The sequence below is a fragment of the Salmo salar genome, unplaced genomic scaffold (assembly GCF_905237065.1).
Source record: "Salmo salar unplaced genomic scaffold, Ssal_v3.1, whole genome shotgun sequence".
NCBI classification, from domain to species: Eukaryota; Metazoa; Chordata; class Actinopteri; order Salmoniformes; family Salmonidae; genus Salmo; species Salmo salar.
In genome coordinates this window covers 108,241-125,635 of record NW_025548968.1, presented here as the reverse complement: position 1 = coordinate 125,635, position 17,395 = coordinate 108,241, and the positions used below count along the sequence as shown (strand labels likewise).

The following is a 17,395-nucleotide window of genomic DNA, read 5'->3' as shown; positions in this document are numbered from 1 at the left end:
ATCATACACCTGTATCATACCTGGAGAGAACTACAATCATACACCTGTAGCATACCTGGAGCGAACTACAATCATACACCTGTATCATACCTGGAGAGAACTACAATCATACACCTGTATCATACCTGGAGAGAACTACAATCATACACCTGTATCATACCTGGAGAGAACTACAATCATACACCTGTATCATACCTGGAGAGAACTACAATCATACACCTGTATCATACCTGGAGAGAACTACAATCATACACCTGTATCATACCTGGAGAGAACTACAATCATACACCTGTATCATACCTGGAGAGAACTACAATAATACACCTGACCTGAATGGTTAACAAACCTGGGCCTACAGCAGGGAACAATGTAGCAAAACATTTTAAAACTGAAAACAGAAATGTCTTATTGGACAAGTTCCGATAGCAACTCCCCATCTAATATAGTGCACAGTACACCGTTACCATGGTAATATCATAGTGTTGAACACAGTAACTTACTGTAGTATATACAGGTGAACACAGTAACTTACTGTAGTATATACAGGTGAACACAGTAACTCCCTTACTGTAGTATATACAGGTGAACACAGTAACTTACTGTAGTATATACAGGTGAACACAGTAACTCCCTTACTGTAGTATATACAGGTGAACACAGTAACTTACTGTAGTATATACAGGTGAACACAGTATCTTACTGTAGTATATACCGGTGAACACAGTAACCTCCTTACTGTAGTATATACAGGTGAACACAGTAACTTACTGTAGTATATACAGGCGAACACAGTAACTTACTGTAGTATATACAGGTGAACACAGTAACTTACTGTAGTATATACAGGTGAACACAGTAACTTACTGTAGTATATACAGGTGAACACAGTAACTTACTGTAGTATATACAGGTGAACACAGTAACTTACTGTAGTATATACAGGTGAACACAGTAACCTCCTTACTGTAGTATATACAGGTGAACACAGTAACTTACTGTAGTATATACAGGTGAACACAGTAACTTACTGTAGTATATACAGGTGAACACAGTAACTCCCTTACTGTAGTATATACAGGTGAACACAGTAACTCCCTTACTGTAGTATATACAGGTGAACACAGTAACTTACTGTAGTATATACAGGTGAACACAGTAACTTACTGTAGTATATACAGGCGAACACAGTATCTTACTGTAGTATATACAGGTGAACACAGTAACTCTTACTGTAGTATATACAGGTGAACACAGTATCCTTACTGTAGTATATACAGGTGAACACAGTAACTTACTGTAGTATATACAGGTGAACACAGTATCTTACTGTAGTATATACAGGTGAACACAGTAACCTCCTTACTGTAGTATATACAGGTGAACACAGTAACTCCCTTACTGTAGTATATACAGGTGAACACAGTAACTTACTGTAGTATATACAGGTGAACACAGTAACTCCCTTACTGTAGTATATACAGGTGAACACAGTAACTCCCTTACTGTAGTATATACAGGTGAACACAGTAACTTACTGTAGTATATACAGGTGAACACAGTAACTTACTGTAGTATATACAGGTGAACACAGTAACTCCCTTACTGTAGTATATACAGGTGAACACAGTAACTCCCTTACTGTAGTATATACAGGTGAACACAGTAACTTACTGTAGTATATACAGGTGAACACAGTAACTTACTGTAGTATATACAGGTGAACACAGTAACTTACTGTAGTATATACAGGTGAACACAGTAACCTCCTTACTGTAGTATATACAGGTGAACACAGTAACTTACTGTAGTATATACAGGTGAACACAGTAACTTACTGTAGTATATACAGGTGAACACAGTAACTTACTGTAGTATATACAGGTGAACACAGTAACTTACTGTAGTATATACAGGTGAACACAGTAACCTCCTTACTGTAGTATATACAGGTGAACACAGTATCTTACTGTAGTATATACAGGTGAACACAGTAACTTACTGTAGTATATACAGGTGAACACAGTAACCCCCTTACTGTAGTATATACAGGTGAACACAGTAACTTACTGTAGTATATACAGGTGAACACAGTATCTTACTGTAGTATATACAGGTGAACACAGTAACTTACTGTAGTATATACAGGTGAACACAGTAACTCCCTTACTGTAGTATATACAGGTGAACACAGTAACTTACTGTAGTATATACAGGTGAACACAGTAACTTACTGTAGTATATACAGGTGAACACAGTATCTTACTGTAGTATATACAGGTGAACACAGTATCTTACTGTAGTATATACAGGTGAACACAGTAACTTACTGTAGTATATACAGGTGAACACAGTAACTTACTGTAGTATATACAGGTGAACACAGTAACCCCCTTACTGTAGTATATACAGGTGAACACAGTAACTTACTGTAGTATATACAGGTGAACACAGTAACTTACTGTAGTATATACAGGTGAACACAGTATCTTACTGTAGTATATACAGGTGAACACAGTATCTTACTGTAGTATATACAGGTGAACACAGTAACTTACTGTAGTATATACAGGTGAACACAGTATCTTACTGTAGTATATACAGGTGAACACAGTAACTCACTTGTACGTCCCAAAGCCATGCATCTTCCCATCTCTCCAGTGGCCCTGGTAACGATCAGTTTTATTGAGGAGCTTGTTTGGCATGATACAGTCTCCATAGCTACAGGGACAAGAGACGAACACAGTGGTTAGAACAGAAGAACATCTGCATGTTGACCATGCCTCTCACACTTCCTGGTTTAACCACTCTGAACTCTGCATTAACCAGGCGAACACTGACCCGTCCTCCAGTCCTTGTTTAAACGTCCCCGTGAACTTTCTGCCATCTGGCCATTTCATGGTCCCTCTGTTCGAAAAGGAAGAAGACAGTCTGTCAACACAGGGGAAAAAAACGGTATACTTTGGCCTTATTATACAATAATGCAGAACTGTATGTTAAAACTTCTTTGGGGTAGGGGGCAGTATTTTCACGTCCGGATGAAAAATGTGCCCAGAGTAAACTGCCTGCTACTCGGGCCCAGAGTCAAATATTTGCATATTATTAGTCGATTTGGATAGAAACACTCTGAAGTTTCTAAAACTGTTTGAATGGTGTCTGTGAGTATAACAGAACTCATATGGCAATCAAAAACCTGAGAAAAATCCAACCAGGAAGTGGGAAATCTGAGACTTGTAGTTTTTGTTTTGAATCCCTATCGAAACTACAGTGTCTGTGGGGTCACGTTGCACTTCCTAAGGCTTCCATTGGCTGTCAACAGCCTTTAGAAACTTGTTTCATCCTTCTCCTGTTACTGGGCAGAGAATAGGAGCTCAGTCAATGAGTGGACTGCCTGAGGACAAAGGACTTGTTTATGCGCATGCACGCGAGAGCGCCGTTCCTTCTTTTTTTTCTGGAATGAATACGCTATTGTCCGGTTGGAATATTATCGCATTTTTACGATAAAAAAACCCTAAGGATTGATTTTAAACAACGTTTGACATGTTTGTACTAACGTTAATGGAACATTTTGACTTTTCGTGTCTGGATTTATGCTCGCGCATTTTGCCTTTGGATAGCGATCTGAACGCGCGAACAAAAGGAGGTATTTGGACATAAATATGGAGTATTTCGAACCAAACTAACATTTCTTGTGGAAGTAGGAGTCCTGGGAGTGCATTCTGACGAAGATCAGCAAAGCTAAGTGAATATTTATAGTACTAATTCTGAGTATAAATATGAACTTTATCGAGCAAAACATACATGTATTGTGTAACATGAAGTCCTATGAGTGCCATTTGATGAAGATCATCAAAGGTTAGTGAATATTTTAGCTGTATATCTGGTTTTTGTGATGCATCTCCTTGCTTGGAAAATGGCTGTGTGGTTCTTCTTGTGAAGTTTATGCCCTAACATAATCTAATTTTATGCTTTCGCCGTAAAGACTTTTTGAAATCGGACAATGTGGTTAGATTAATGAGAAGTTTATCTTTAAAATGGTGTAAAATAGTTGATTGTTTGAGAAAATGAAATTATGAGATTTTTTTTTGTATTTCGCGCCCTGCTATTTCACCGGCTGTTGAATAGTGTGTCCCGCAGGTGGGACGCTAGCGTCCAAGCTACCCCAGAGAGGTTAAGGAAAGACCTACTAGAAAGTGTAAATAATCTAGCTAATACAAACGATTGGTCTTAGAACACCTTCTTCAGTTCCCCGTTTTCTGTCAAGTTTTCTGTAAAGTTTCCTGTAAAGTTCTCTGTAAACCCGTCCCTCCCTTAGACTCACTTGCCGTGGGGCTTGCCAGACAGCCAGCGGCCTGAGTAGGAGGCATCCTTCAGACGGAGGTCTTTGCAAAAGATGTAGGAGGCGGTACGAGAGACAGCGGGGACCCCAGGACCGTTCCCCTTCTCCAGTCAACACCGCCTCCACAGCCTGGTTAATAGCCCTTAGCCACTTAGCCTGGAGGGACAGAGGGACACAGTGGTATATAACACATCAACCTTAAGAGTCAAAGATAGCTGTGGTTATTCTGATGTGGATATACTGGGAAAATTGGGATTATGAGGCGTGTTAACCAGACATTGGGTCAGTTGGTAGAGCATGGTGTTTGCAACACCAGGGTTGTGGGTTCGATTCCCACGGGGGACCAGTACGGAGAAAAAAAATGTATGAAATGTATGCATTCACTACTGTAAGTCGCTCTGGATAAGAGCGTCTGCTAAATGACTAAAATGTAAAATGTAAATGTCTGAGAGCTGTACCTTCTCCTGAGGTGAGGATGCTAGCAGAGTAAAGCTCTCCTCTGGAGTTGTCACCTTAATTCCATACCTGGGGGGCAGAAGAATGACAACATTAAAGAGACCAGTAGGAGATTTAAAATAAGCTTTCCAGGGGTGATGGTCGGATTCACGTTTATCCTCGAAGGAATGAGCGTTACACCGAGGCCTGTACTCTGGAGCGGGATCGATTTGGAGGTGGAGGGTCCGTCATGGTCTGGGGCGTTGTGTCACAGCATCATCGGACTGAGGTTGTTGTCATTGCAGGCAATCTCAACGCTGTGCGTTACAGGGAAGACATCCTCCTCCCTCATGTGGTACCCTTCCTGCAGGCTCATCCTGACATGACGCTCCAGCATGACAATGCTACCAGCCATACTGCTCGTTCTGTGCGTGATTTCCTGCAAGACAGGAATGTCAGTGTTCTGCCATGGCCAGCGAAGAGCCCGGATCTCAATCCCATTGAGCACGTCTGGGACCTGTTGGATCGGTGGGTGAGGACTAGGGTCATTCCCCCCAGAAATGTCCGGGAACTTGCAGGTGCCTTGGTGGAAGAGCGGGGTAACATCTCACAGCAAGAACTGGCAAATCTGGTGCAGTCCATGAGGAGGAGATGCACTGCAGTACTTAATGCAGCTGGTGGCCACACCAGATACTGACTGTTACTTTTGATTTTGACCCCACCTTTGTTCAGGGACACATTATTCCATTGCTGTTAGTCACATGTCTGTGGAACTTGTTCAGTTTACGTCTCAGTTGTTGAATCTTGTTATGTTCATACAAATATTTACACATGTTAAGTTTGCTGAAAATAAAACGCAGTTGACAGTGAGAGGATGTTTATTTTTTGAGCTGAGTTTACATTAGTTATTGATTGGTCTGATGTTACCAGACCTCAGCAGCATATTCTCCCTTACTAGAACAGGCTATTTAGTTATCGGGTGACAAAAGGATAGCAGGTAGACTAAACTTACAGGTTGCTGCTGGCAGTGATGTCAGTGATTGGTTCCACCCAGAGAGTGGCCAGGAAGTAGACATGATGAGATGAAAACTGGAAGGGAGACACAACAGTGATGTCAGTGATTGGTTCCACCCAGAGAGTGGACAGGAAGTAGAGACATGATGAGATGAGAACAGTGATGTCAGTGATTGGTTCCACCCAGAGAGTGGACAGGAAGTAGAGACATGATGAGATGAGAACAGTGATGTCAGTGCAGTGGATTTCTATGTTTCACTTGTTTCAAACAAACAAGCAGAAAAACAGAATTCAAGCAGAACAAACAGAATTCAAGCAGAACAAACAGAATTCAAGCAGAACAAACAGAATTCAAGCAGAACAAACAGAATTCAAGCAGAACAAACAGAATTCAAGCAGAACAAACAGAATTCAAGCAGAACAAACAGAATTCAAGCAGAACAAACAGAATTCAAGCAGAACAAACAAATTCAAGCAGAACAAACAGAATTCAAGCAGAACAAACAGAATTCAAGCAGAACAAACAGAATTCAAGCAGAACAAACAGAATTCAAGCAGAACAAACAGAATTCAAGCAGAACAAACAGAATTCAAGCAGAACATGCAGAATTCCACGTGTCACAGTATGACTTGCCTCTGGTAACACAAAACTACACTGAGTGTACAAAACATTAGGAACACCTTCCTAATATTGAGTTAGGAAGGTGTTCAGAACAGCCTCAATTTCGTCTGGGGACGTGGACTCTACAAGGTGTCGAAAGCGTTCCACACAGGGATGCTGGTCCATGTTGACTCCAATGCTTCCCCACAGTTGTGTCCAGTTGGCTGTGCGTCATTTTGGGTGGTGGACCATTCTTGATACACACGGGGAAACTGTTGAGCGTGAAAAACCCAGCAGCGATGCAGTTCTTGACACAAAACCTCCCCTTCATCTACACTGATTGATGACATCAATAAGGGATCGTAACTTTCACCTGGATTCACCTGGTCAGTCTGTCATGGAAAGATCATGTGTTCCTAATGTTTTGTCCACTCAGTGTACATTGTAGATAGTATTTTGAACCACGTTATGCAACTCTAAAAGAAATGTAATTGTTTTACATTGTGAGAACTAATAGATTGTTTCATTTCTGTATTTCTTCTGTTTTTGTTACTGTACATGTAGAGTCATTTTTCAGTATCTGCTGAATCAATAGCTTTCCGGAGGAGTCTCTTCCCCCTTCTGCTGAAGCCGTGTGTGTGTGTGTGTGTGTGTGTGTGTGTGTGTGTGTGTGTGTGTGTGTGTGTGTGTGTGTGTGTGTGTGTGTGTGTGTGTGTGTGTGGCTACTGTCTAGAGCTTATGAGGAAGCAGTGATCAAGAGACAAAGAGGAGAAGGACATTCTGGGAACTCGAGTGACACCGTCAAAAAGTAAAATGAGAGAAAATGAAAAAACACCACTGCAGTAGTCTATAGCAGTCACCACAGCTCCAACAGAGAGAGCAGTAGCCTATAGCAGTCACCACAGCTCCAACAGAGAGAGCAGTAGCCTATAGCAGTCACCACAGCTCCAACAGAGAGAGCAGTAGTCTATAGCAGTCACCACAGCTCCAACAGAGAGAGCAGTAGCCTATAGCAGTCACCACAGCTCCAACAGAGAGAGCAGTAGTCTATAGCAGTCACCACAGCTCCAACAGAGAGAGCAGTAGTCTATAGCAGTCACCACAGCTCCAACAGAGAGAGAGAGCAGTAGCCTATAGCAGTCACCACAGCTCCAACAGAGAGAGCAGTAGTCTATAGCAGTCACCACAGCTCCAACAGAGAGAGCAGTAGTCTATAGCAGTCACCACAGCTCCAACAGAGAGAGCAGTAGCCTATAGCAGTCACCACAGCTCCAACAGAGAGAGCAGTAGCCTATAGCAGTCACCACAGCTCCAACAGAGAGAGCAGTAGTCTATAGCAGTCACCACAGCTCCAACAGAGAGAGCAGTAGCCTATAGCAGTCACCACAGCTCCAACAGAGAGAGCAGTAGCCTATAGCAGTCACCACAGCTCCAACAGAGAGAGCAGTAGCCTATAGCAGTCACCACAGCTCCAACAGAGAGAGCAGTAGCCTATAGCAGTCACCACAGCTCCAACAGAGAGAGCAGTAGCCTATAGCAGTCACCACAGCTCCAACAGAGAGAGCAGTAGTCTATAGCAGTCACCACAGCTCCAACAGAGAGAGCAGTAGTCTATAGCAGTCACCACAGCTCCAACAGAGAGAGCAGTAGTCTATAGCAGTCACCACAGCTCCAACAGAGAGAGCAGTAGCCTATAGCAGTCACCACAGCTCCAACAGAGAGAGCAGTAGCCTATAGCAGTCACCACAGCTCCAACAGAGAGAGCAGTAGCCTATAGCAGTCACCACAGCTCCAACAGAGAGAGCAGTAGCCTATAGCAGTCACCACAGCTCCAACAGAGATAGCAGTAGCCTATAGCAGTCACCACAGCTCCAACAGAGAGAGCAGTAGCCTATAGCAGTCACCACAGCTCCAACAGAGGGAGCAGTAGCCTATAGCAGTCACCACAGCTCCAACAGAGAGAGCAGTAGCCTATAGCAGTCACCACAGCTCCAACAGAGAGAGCAGTAGCCTATAGCAGTCACCACAGCTCCAACAGAGAGAGCAGTAGCCTATAGCAGTCACCACAGCTCCAACAGAGAGAGCAGTAGCCTATAGCAGTCACCACAGCTCCAACAGAGGGAGCAGTAGCCTATAGCAGTCACCACAGCTCCAACAGAGAGAGAGCAGTAGTCTATAGCAGTCACCACAGCTCCAACAGAGAGAGCAGTAGCCTATAGCAGTCACCACAGCTCCAACAGAGAGAGAGAGCAGTAGCCTATAGCAGTCACCACAGCTCCAACAGAGAGAGAGAGCAGTAGCCTATAGCAGTCACCACAGCTCCAACAGAGAGAGCAGTAGTCTATAGCAGTCACCACAGCTCCAACAGAGAGAGCAGTAGCCTATAGCAGTCACCACAGCTCCAACAGAGAGAGCAGTAGCCTATAGCAGTCACCACAGCTCCAACAGAGAGAGCAGTAGCCTATAGCAGTCACCACAGCTCCAACAGAGAGAGCAGTAGCCTATAGCAGTCACCACAGCTCCAACAGAGAGAGCAGTAGTCTATAGCAGTCACCACAGCTCCAACAGAGAGAGCAGTAGTCTATAGCAGTCACCACAGCTCCAACAGAGAGAGCAGTAGTCTATAGCAGTCACCACAGCTCCAACAGAGAGAGCAGTAGCCTATAGCAGTCACCACAGCTCCAACAGAGAGAGCAGTAGCCTATAGCAGTCACCACAGCTCCAACAGAGAGAGAGCAGTAGCCTATAGCAGTCACCACAGCTCCAACAGAGAGAGCAGTAGCCTATAGCAGTCACCACAGCTCCAACAGAGAGAGCAGTAGCCTATAGCAGTCACCACAGCTCCAACAGAGAGAGCAGTAGTCTATAGCAGTCACCACAGCTCCAACAGAGAGAGCAGTAGCCTATAGCAGTCACCACAGCTCCAACAGAGAGAGCAGTAGTCTATAGCAGTCACCACAGCTCCAACAGAGAGAGCAGTAGCCTATAGCAGTCACCACAGCTCCAACAGAGAGAGGCAGTAGCCTATAGCAGTCACCACAGCTCCAACAGAGAGAGCAGTAGTCTATAGCAGTCACCACAGCTCCAACAGAGAGAGCAGTAGTCTATAGCAGTCACCACAGCTCCAACAGAGAGAGCAGTAGTCTATAGCAGTCACCACAGCTCCAACAGAGAGAGCAGTAGCCTATAGCAGTCACCACAGCTCCAACAGAGAGAGCAGTAGCCTATAGCAGTCACCACAGCTCCAACAGAGAGAGCAGTAGCCTATAGCAGTCACCACAGCTCCAACAGAGAGAGCAGTAGTCTATAGCAGTCACCACAGCTCCAACAGAGAGAGCAGTAGTCTATAGCAGTCACCACAGCTCCAACAGAGAGAGCAGTAGCCTATAGCAGTCACCACAGCTCCAACAGAGAGAGCAGTAGTCTATAGCAGTCACCACAGCTCCAACAGAGAGAGCAGTAGCCTATAGCAGTCACCACAGCTCCAACAGAGAGAGCAGTAGTCTATAGCAGTCACCACAGCTCCAACAGAGAGAGCAGTAGCCTATAGCAGTCACCACAGCTCCAACAGAGAGAGCAGTAGCCTATAGCAGTCACCACAGCTCCAACAGAGAGAGAGCAGTAGCCTATAGCAGTCACCACAGCTCCAACAGAGAGAGCAGTAGCCTATAGCAGTCACCACAGCTCCAACAGAGAGAGCAGTAGTCTATAGCAGTCACCACAGCTCCAACAGAGAGAGCAGTAGCCTATAGCAGTCACCACAGCTCCAACAGAGAGAGCAGTAGCCTATAGCAGTCACCACAGCTCCAACAGAGAGAGCAGTAGCCTATAGCAGTCACCACAGCTCCAACAGAGAGAGCAGTAGTCTATAGCAGTCACCACAGCTCCAACAGAGAGAGCAGTAGTCTATAGCAGTCACCACAGCTCCAACAGAGAGAGCAGTAGTCTATAGCAGTCACCACAGCTCCAACAGAGAGAGCAGTAGTCTATAGCAGTCACCACAGCTCCAACAGAGAGAGCAGTAGCCTATAGCAGTCACCACAGCTCCAACAGAGAGAGAGAGCAGTAGTCTATAGCAGTCACCACAGCTCCAACAGAGAGAGCAGTAGCCTATAGCAGTCACCACAGCTACAACAGAGAGAGCAGTAGCCTATAGCAGTCACCACAGCTCCAACAGAGAGAGCAGTAGTCTATAGCAGTCACCACAGCTCCAACAGAGAGAGCAGTAGTCTATAGCAGTCACCACAGCTCCAACAGAGAGAGCAGTAGTCTATAGCAGTCACCACAGCTCCAACAGAGAGAGAGCAGTAGCCTATAGCAGTCACCACAGCTCCAACAGAGAGAGCAGTAGTCTATAGCAGTCACCACAGCTCCAACAGGAGAGAGCAGTAGTCTATAGCAGTCACCACAGCTCCAACAGAGAGAGCAGTAGCCTATAGCAGTCACCACAGCTCCAACAGAGAGAGCAGTAGCCTATAGCAGTCACCACAGCTCCAACAGAGAGAGCAGTAGCCTATAGCAGTCACCACAGCTCCAACAGAGAGAGCAGTAGCCTATAGCAGTCACCACAGCTCCAACAGAGAGAGCAGTAGCCTATAGCAGTCACCACAGCTCCAACAGAGAGAGAGAGCAGTAGCCTATAGCAGTCACCACAGCTCCAACAGAGAGAGCAGTAGCCTATAGCAGTCACCACAGCTCCAACAGAGAGAGAGAGCAGTAGTCTATAGCAGTCACCACAGCTCCAACAGAGAGAGCAGTAGTCTATAGCAGTCACCACAGCTCCAACAGAGAGAGCAGTAGCCTATAGCAGTCACCACAGCTCCAACAGAGAGAGAGAGCAGTAGTCTATAGCAGTCACCACAGCTCCAACAGAGAGAGCAGTAGTCTATAGCAGTCACCACAGCTCCAACAGAGAGAGAGAGCAGTAGCCTATAGCAGTCACCACAGCTCCAACAGAGAGAGCAGTAGCCTATAGCAGTCACCACAGCTCCAACAGAGAGAGAGAGCAGTAGTCTATAGCAGTCACCACAGCTCCAACAGAGAGAGCAGTAGTCTATAGCAGTCACCACAGCTCCAACAGAGAGAGAGAGCAGTAGTCTATAGCAGTCACCACAGCTCCAACAGAGAGAGGAGCAGTAGTCTATAGCAGTCACCACAGCTCCAACAGAGAGAGCAGTAGTCTATAGCAGTCTCCACAGCTCCAACAGAGAGAGCAGTAGTCTATAGCAGTCACCACAGCTCCAACAGAGAGAGCAGTAGTCTATAGCAGTCACCACAGCTCCAACAGAGAGAGCAGTAGTCTATAGCAGTCACCACAGCTCCAACAGAGAGAGAGCAGTAGTCTATAGCAGTCACCACAGCTCCAACAGAGAGAGAGAGCAGTAGTCTATAGCAGTCACCACAGCTCCAACAGAGAGAGAGAGCAGTAGCCTATAGCAGTCACCACAGCTCCAACAGAGAGAGCAGTAGCCTATAGCAGTCACCACAGCTCCAACAGAGAGAGCAGTAGTCTATAGCAGTCACCACAGCTCCAACAGAGAGAGCAGTAGTCTATAGCAGTCACCACAGCTCCAACAGAGAGAGCAGTAGTCTATAGCAGTCACCACAGCTCCAACAGAGAGAGAGAGCAGTAGCCTATAGCAGTCACCACAGCTCCAACAGAGAGAGAGCAGTAGTCTATAGCAGTCACCACAGCTCCAACAGAGAGAGCAGTAGTCTATAGCAGTCACCACAGCTCCAACAGAGAGAGCAGTAGTCTATAGCAGTCACCACAGCTCCAACAGAGAGAGCAGTAGCCTATAGCAGTCACCACAGCTCCAACAGAGAGAGCAGTAGCCTATAGCAGTCACCAAAGCTCCAACAGAGAGAGCAGTAGCCTATAGCAGTCACCACAGCTCCAACAGAGAGAGCAGTAGTCTATAGCAGTCACCACAGCTCCAACAGAGAGAGCAGTAGCCTATAGCAGTCACCACAGCTCCAACAGAGAGAGCAGTAGTCTATAGCAGTCACCACAGCTCCAACAGAGAGAGAGAGCAGTAGCCTATAGCAGTCACCACAGCTCCAACAGAGAGAGCAGTAGCCTATAGCAGTCACCACAGCTCCAACAGAGAGAGAGAGCAGTAGTCTATAGCAGTCACCACAGCTCCAACAGAGAGAGCAGTAGTCTATAGCAGTCACCACAGCTCCAACAGAGAGAGCAGTAGCCTATAGCAGTCACCACAGCTCCAACAGAGAGAGAGAGCAGTAGTCTATAGCAGTCACCACAGCTCCAACAGAGAGAGCAGTAGTCTATAGCAGTCACCACAGCTCCAACAGAGAGAGAGAGCAGTAGCCTATAGCAGTCACCACAGCTCCAACAGAGAGAGCAGTAGCCTATAGCAGTCACCACAGCTCCAACAGAGAGAGAGAGCAGTAGTCTATAGCAGTCACCACAGCTCCAACAGAGAGAGCAGTAGTCTATAGCAGTCACCACAGCTCCAACAGAGAGAGCAGTAGCCTATAGCAGTCACCACAGCTCCAACAGAGAGAGAGAGCAGTAGTCTATAGCAGTCACCACAGCTCCAACAGAGAGAGCAGTAGTCTATAGCAGTCTCCACAGCTCCAACAGAGAGAGCAGTAGTCTATAGCAGTCACCACAGCTCCAACAGAGAGAGCAGTAGTCTATAGCAGTCACCACAGCTCCAACAGAGAGAGCAGTAGTCTATAGCAGTCACCACAGCTCCAACAGAGAGAGAGCAGTAGTCTATAGCAGTCACCACAGCTCCAACAGAGAGAGAGAGCAGTAGTCTATAGCAGTCACCACAGCTCCAACAGAGAGAGAGAGCAGTAGTCTATAGCAGTCACCACAGCTCCAACAGAGAGAGCAGTAGTCTATAGCAGTCACCACAGCTCCAACAGAGAGAGCAGTAGTCTATAGCAGTCACCACAGCTCCAACAGAGAGAGCAGTAGTCTATAGCAGTCACCACAGCTCCAACAGAGAGAGCAGTAGCCTATAGCAGTCACCACAGCTCCAACAGAGAGAGCAGTAGTCTATAGCAGTCACCACAGCTCCAACAGAGAGAGCAGTAGCCTATAGCAGTCACCACAGCTCCAACAGAGAGAGCAGTAGTCTATAGCAGTCACCACAGCTCCAACAGAGAGAGCAGTAGTCTATAGCAGTCACCACAGCTCCAACAGAGAGAGCAGTAGTCTATAGCAGTCACCACAGCTCCCACAGAGAGAGCAGTAGTCTATAGCAGTCACCACAGCTCCAACAGAGAGAGCAGTAGTCTATAGCAGTCACCACAGCTCCAACAGAGAGAGCAGTAGTCTATAGCAGTCACCACAGCTCCAACAGAGAGAGCAGTAGCCTATAGCAGTCACCACAGCTCCAACAGAGAGAGCAGTAGTCTATAGCAGTCACCACAGCTCCAACAGAGAGAGCAGTAGCCTATAGCAGTCACCACAGCTCCAACAGAGAGAGCAGTAGCCTATAGCAGTCACCACAGCTCCAACAGAGAGAGAGCAGTAGCCTATAGCAGTCACCACAGCTCCAACAGAGAGAGCAGTAGCCTATAGCAGTCACCACAGCTCCAACAGAGAGAGCAGTAGTCTATAGCAGTCACCACAGCTCCAACAGAGAGAGCAGTAGTCTATAGCAGTCACCACAGCTCCAACAGAGAGAGCAGTAGCCTATAGCAGTCACCACAGCTCCAACAGAGAGAGCAGTAGCCTATAGCAGTCACCACAGCTCCAACAGAGAGAGCAGTAGTCTATAGCAGTCACCACAGCTCCAACAGAGAGAGCAGTAGTCTATAGCAGTCACCACAGCTCCAACAGAGAGAGCAGTAGTCTATAGCAGTCACCACAGCTCCAACAGAGAGAGCAGTAGTCTATAGCAGTCACCACAGCTCCAACAGAGAGAGCAGTAGTCTATAGCAGTCACCACAGCTCCAACAGAGAGAGCAGTAGCCTATAGCAGTCACCACAGCTCCAACAGAGAGAGAGAGCAGTAGTCTATAGCAGTCACCACAGCTCCAACAGAGAGAGCAGTAGCCTATAGCAGTCACCACAGCTACAACAGAGAGAGCAGTAGTCTATAGCAGTCACCACAGCTCCAACAGAGAGAGCAGTAGTCTATAGCAGTCACCACAGCTCCAACAGAGAGAGCAGTAGTCTATAGCAGTCACCACAGCTCCAACAGAGAGAGCAGTAGTCTATAGCAGTCACCACAGCTCCAACAGAGAGAGAGAGCAGTAGCCTATAGCAGTCACCACAGCTCCAACAGAGAGAGCAGTAGTCTATAGCAGTCACCACAGCTCCAACAGAGAGAGCAGTAGTCTATAGCAGTCACCACAGCTCCAACAGAGAGAGCAGTAGTCTATAGCAGTCACCACAGCTCCAACAGAGAGAGCAGTAGCCTATAGCAGTCACCACAGCTCCAACAGAGAGAGCAGTAGCCTATAGCAGTCACCACAGCTCCAACAGAGAGAGCAGTAGCCTATAGCAGTCACCACAGCTCCAACAGAGAGAGCAGTAGTCTATAGCAGTCACCACAGCTCCAACAGAGAGAGCAGTAGCCTATAGCAGTCACCACAGCTCCAACAGAGAGAGCAGTAGTCTATAGCAGTCACCACAGCTCCAACAGAGAGAGAGAGCAGTAGCCTATAGCAGTCACCACAGCTCCAACAGAGAGAGCAGTAGCCTATAGCAGTCACCACAGCTCCAACAGAGAGAGAGAGCAGTAGTCTATAGCAGTCACCACAGCTCCAACAGAGAGAGCAGTAGTCTATAGCAGTCACCACAGCTCCAACAGAGAGAGCAGTAGCCTATAGCAGTCACCACAGCTCCAACAGAGAGAGAGAGCAGTAGTCTATAGCAGTCACCACAGCTCCAACAGAGAGAGCAGTAGTCTATAGCAGTCACCACAGCTCCAACAGAGAGAGAGAGCAGTAGCCTATAGCAGTCACCACAGCTCCAACAGAGAGAGCAGTAGCCTATAGCAGTCACCACAGCTCCAACAGAGAGAGAGAGCAGTAGTCTATAGCAGTCACCACAGCTCCAACAGAGAGAGCAGTAGTCTATAGCAGTCACCACAGCTCCAACAGAGAGAGAGAGCAGTAGTCTATAGCAGTCACCACAGCTCCAACAGAGAGAGAGAGCAGTAGTCTATAGCAGTCACCACAGCTCCAACAGAGAGAGCAGTAGTCTATAGCAGTCACCACAGCTCCAACAGAGAGAGCAGTAGTCTATAGCAGTCACCACAGCTCCAACAGAGAGAGCAGTAGTCTATAGCAGTCACCACAGCTCCAACAGAGAGAGAGCAGTAGTCTATAGCAGTCACCACAGCTCCAACAGAGAGAGAGAGCAGTAGTCTATAGCAGTCACCACAGCTCCAACAGAGAGAGCAGTAGTCTATAGCAGTCACCACAGCTCCAACAGAGAGAGAGAGCAGTAGCCTATAGCAGTCACCACAGCTCCAACAGAGAGAGCAGTAGCCTATAGCAGTCACCACAGCTCCAACAGAGAGAGAGAGCAGTAGTCTATAGCAGTCACCACAGCTCCAACAGAGAGAGCAGTAGTCTATAGCAGTCACCACAGCTCCAACAGAGAGAGCAGTAGCCTATAGCAGTCACCACAGCTCCAACAGAGAGAGAGAGCAGTAGTCTATAGCAGTCACCACAGCTCCAACAGAGAGAGCAGTAGTCTATAGCAGTCTCCACAGCTCCAACAGAGAGAGCAGTAGTCTATAGCAGTCACCACAGCTCCAACAGAGAGAGCAGTAGTCTATAGCAGTCACCACAGCTCCAACAGAGAGAGAGCAGTAGTCTATAGCAGTCACCACAGCTCCAACAGAGAGAGAGCAGTAGTCTATAGCAGTCACCACAGCTCCAACAGAGAGAGAGAGCAGTAGTCTATAGCAGTCACCACAGCTCCAACAGAGAGAGAGCAGTAGTCTATAGCAGTCACCACAGCTCCAACAGAGAGAGCAGTAGTCTATAGCAGTCACCACAGCTCCAACAGAGAGAGCAGTAGTCTATAGCAGTCACCACAGCTCCAACAGAGAGAGCAGTAGTCTATAGCAGTCACCACAGCTCCAACAGAGAGAGCAGTAGCCTATAGCAGTCACCACAGCTCCAACAGAGAGAGCAGTAGCCTATAGCAGTCACCACAGCTCCAACAGAGAGAGCAGTAGTCTATAGCAGTCACCACAGCTCCAACAGAGAGAGCAGTAGTCTATAGCAGTCACCACAGCTCCAACAGAGAGAGCAGTAGTCTATAGCAGTCACCACAGCTCCAACAGAGAGAGCAGTAGTCTATAGCAGTCACCACAGCTCCAACAGAGAGAGCAGTAGTCTATAGCAGTCACCACAGCTCCAACAGAGAGAGCAGTAGTCTATAGCAGTCACCACAGCTCCAACAGAGAGAGCAGTAGCCTATAGCAGTCACCACAGCTCCAACAGAGAGAGCAGTAGCCTATAGCAGTCACCACAGCTCCAACAGAGAGAGCAGTAGCCTATAGCAGTCACCACAGCTCCAACAGAGAGAGCAGTAGCCTATAGCAGTCACCACAGCTCCAACAGAGAGAGAGCAGTAGCCTATAGCAGTCACCACAGCTCCAACAGAGAGAGAGCAGTAGCCTATAGCAGTCACCACAGCTCCAACAGAGAGAGCAGTAGCCTATAGCAGTCACCACAGCTCCAACAGAGAGAGCAGTAGTCTATAGCAGTCACCACAGCTCCAACAGAGAGAGCAGTAGCCTATAGCAGTCACCACAGCTCCAACAGAGAGAGCAGTAGCCTATAGCAGTCACCACAGCTCCAACAGAGAGAGCAGTAGTCTATAGCAGTCACCACAGCTCCAACAGAGAGAGCAGTAGTCTATAGCAGTCACCACAGCTCCAACAGAGAGAGCAGTAGTCTATAGCAGTCACCACAGCTCCAACAGAGAGAGCAGTAGTCTATAGCAGTCACCACAGCTCCAACAGAGAGAGCAGTAGTCTATAGCAGTCACCACAGCTCCAACAGAG

General features: G+C 46.9%; 1 protein-coding gene across 1 annotated transcript in view; it reads right to left on the bottom strand.

The window, feature by feature from the left end:
* Nucleotides 1-17,395, bottom strand: part of LOC106595535 (alsin) — a 154,793-nt gene that overhangs the window by 42,035 nt on the left and 95,363 nt on the right. Inside the window, 6 exon segments of the mRNA XM_045712935.1 lie at nt 2,620-2,718; nt 2,839-2,904; nt 4,319-4,441; nt 4,443-4,492; nt 4,795-4,861; nt 5,784-5,860. Coding sequence (XP_045568891.1) covers nt 2,620-2,718; nt 2,839-2,904; nt 4,319-4,441; nt 4,443-4,492; nt 4,795-4,861; nt 5,784-5,860 — 482 coding nt within the window.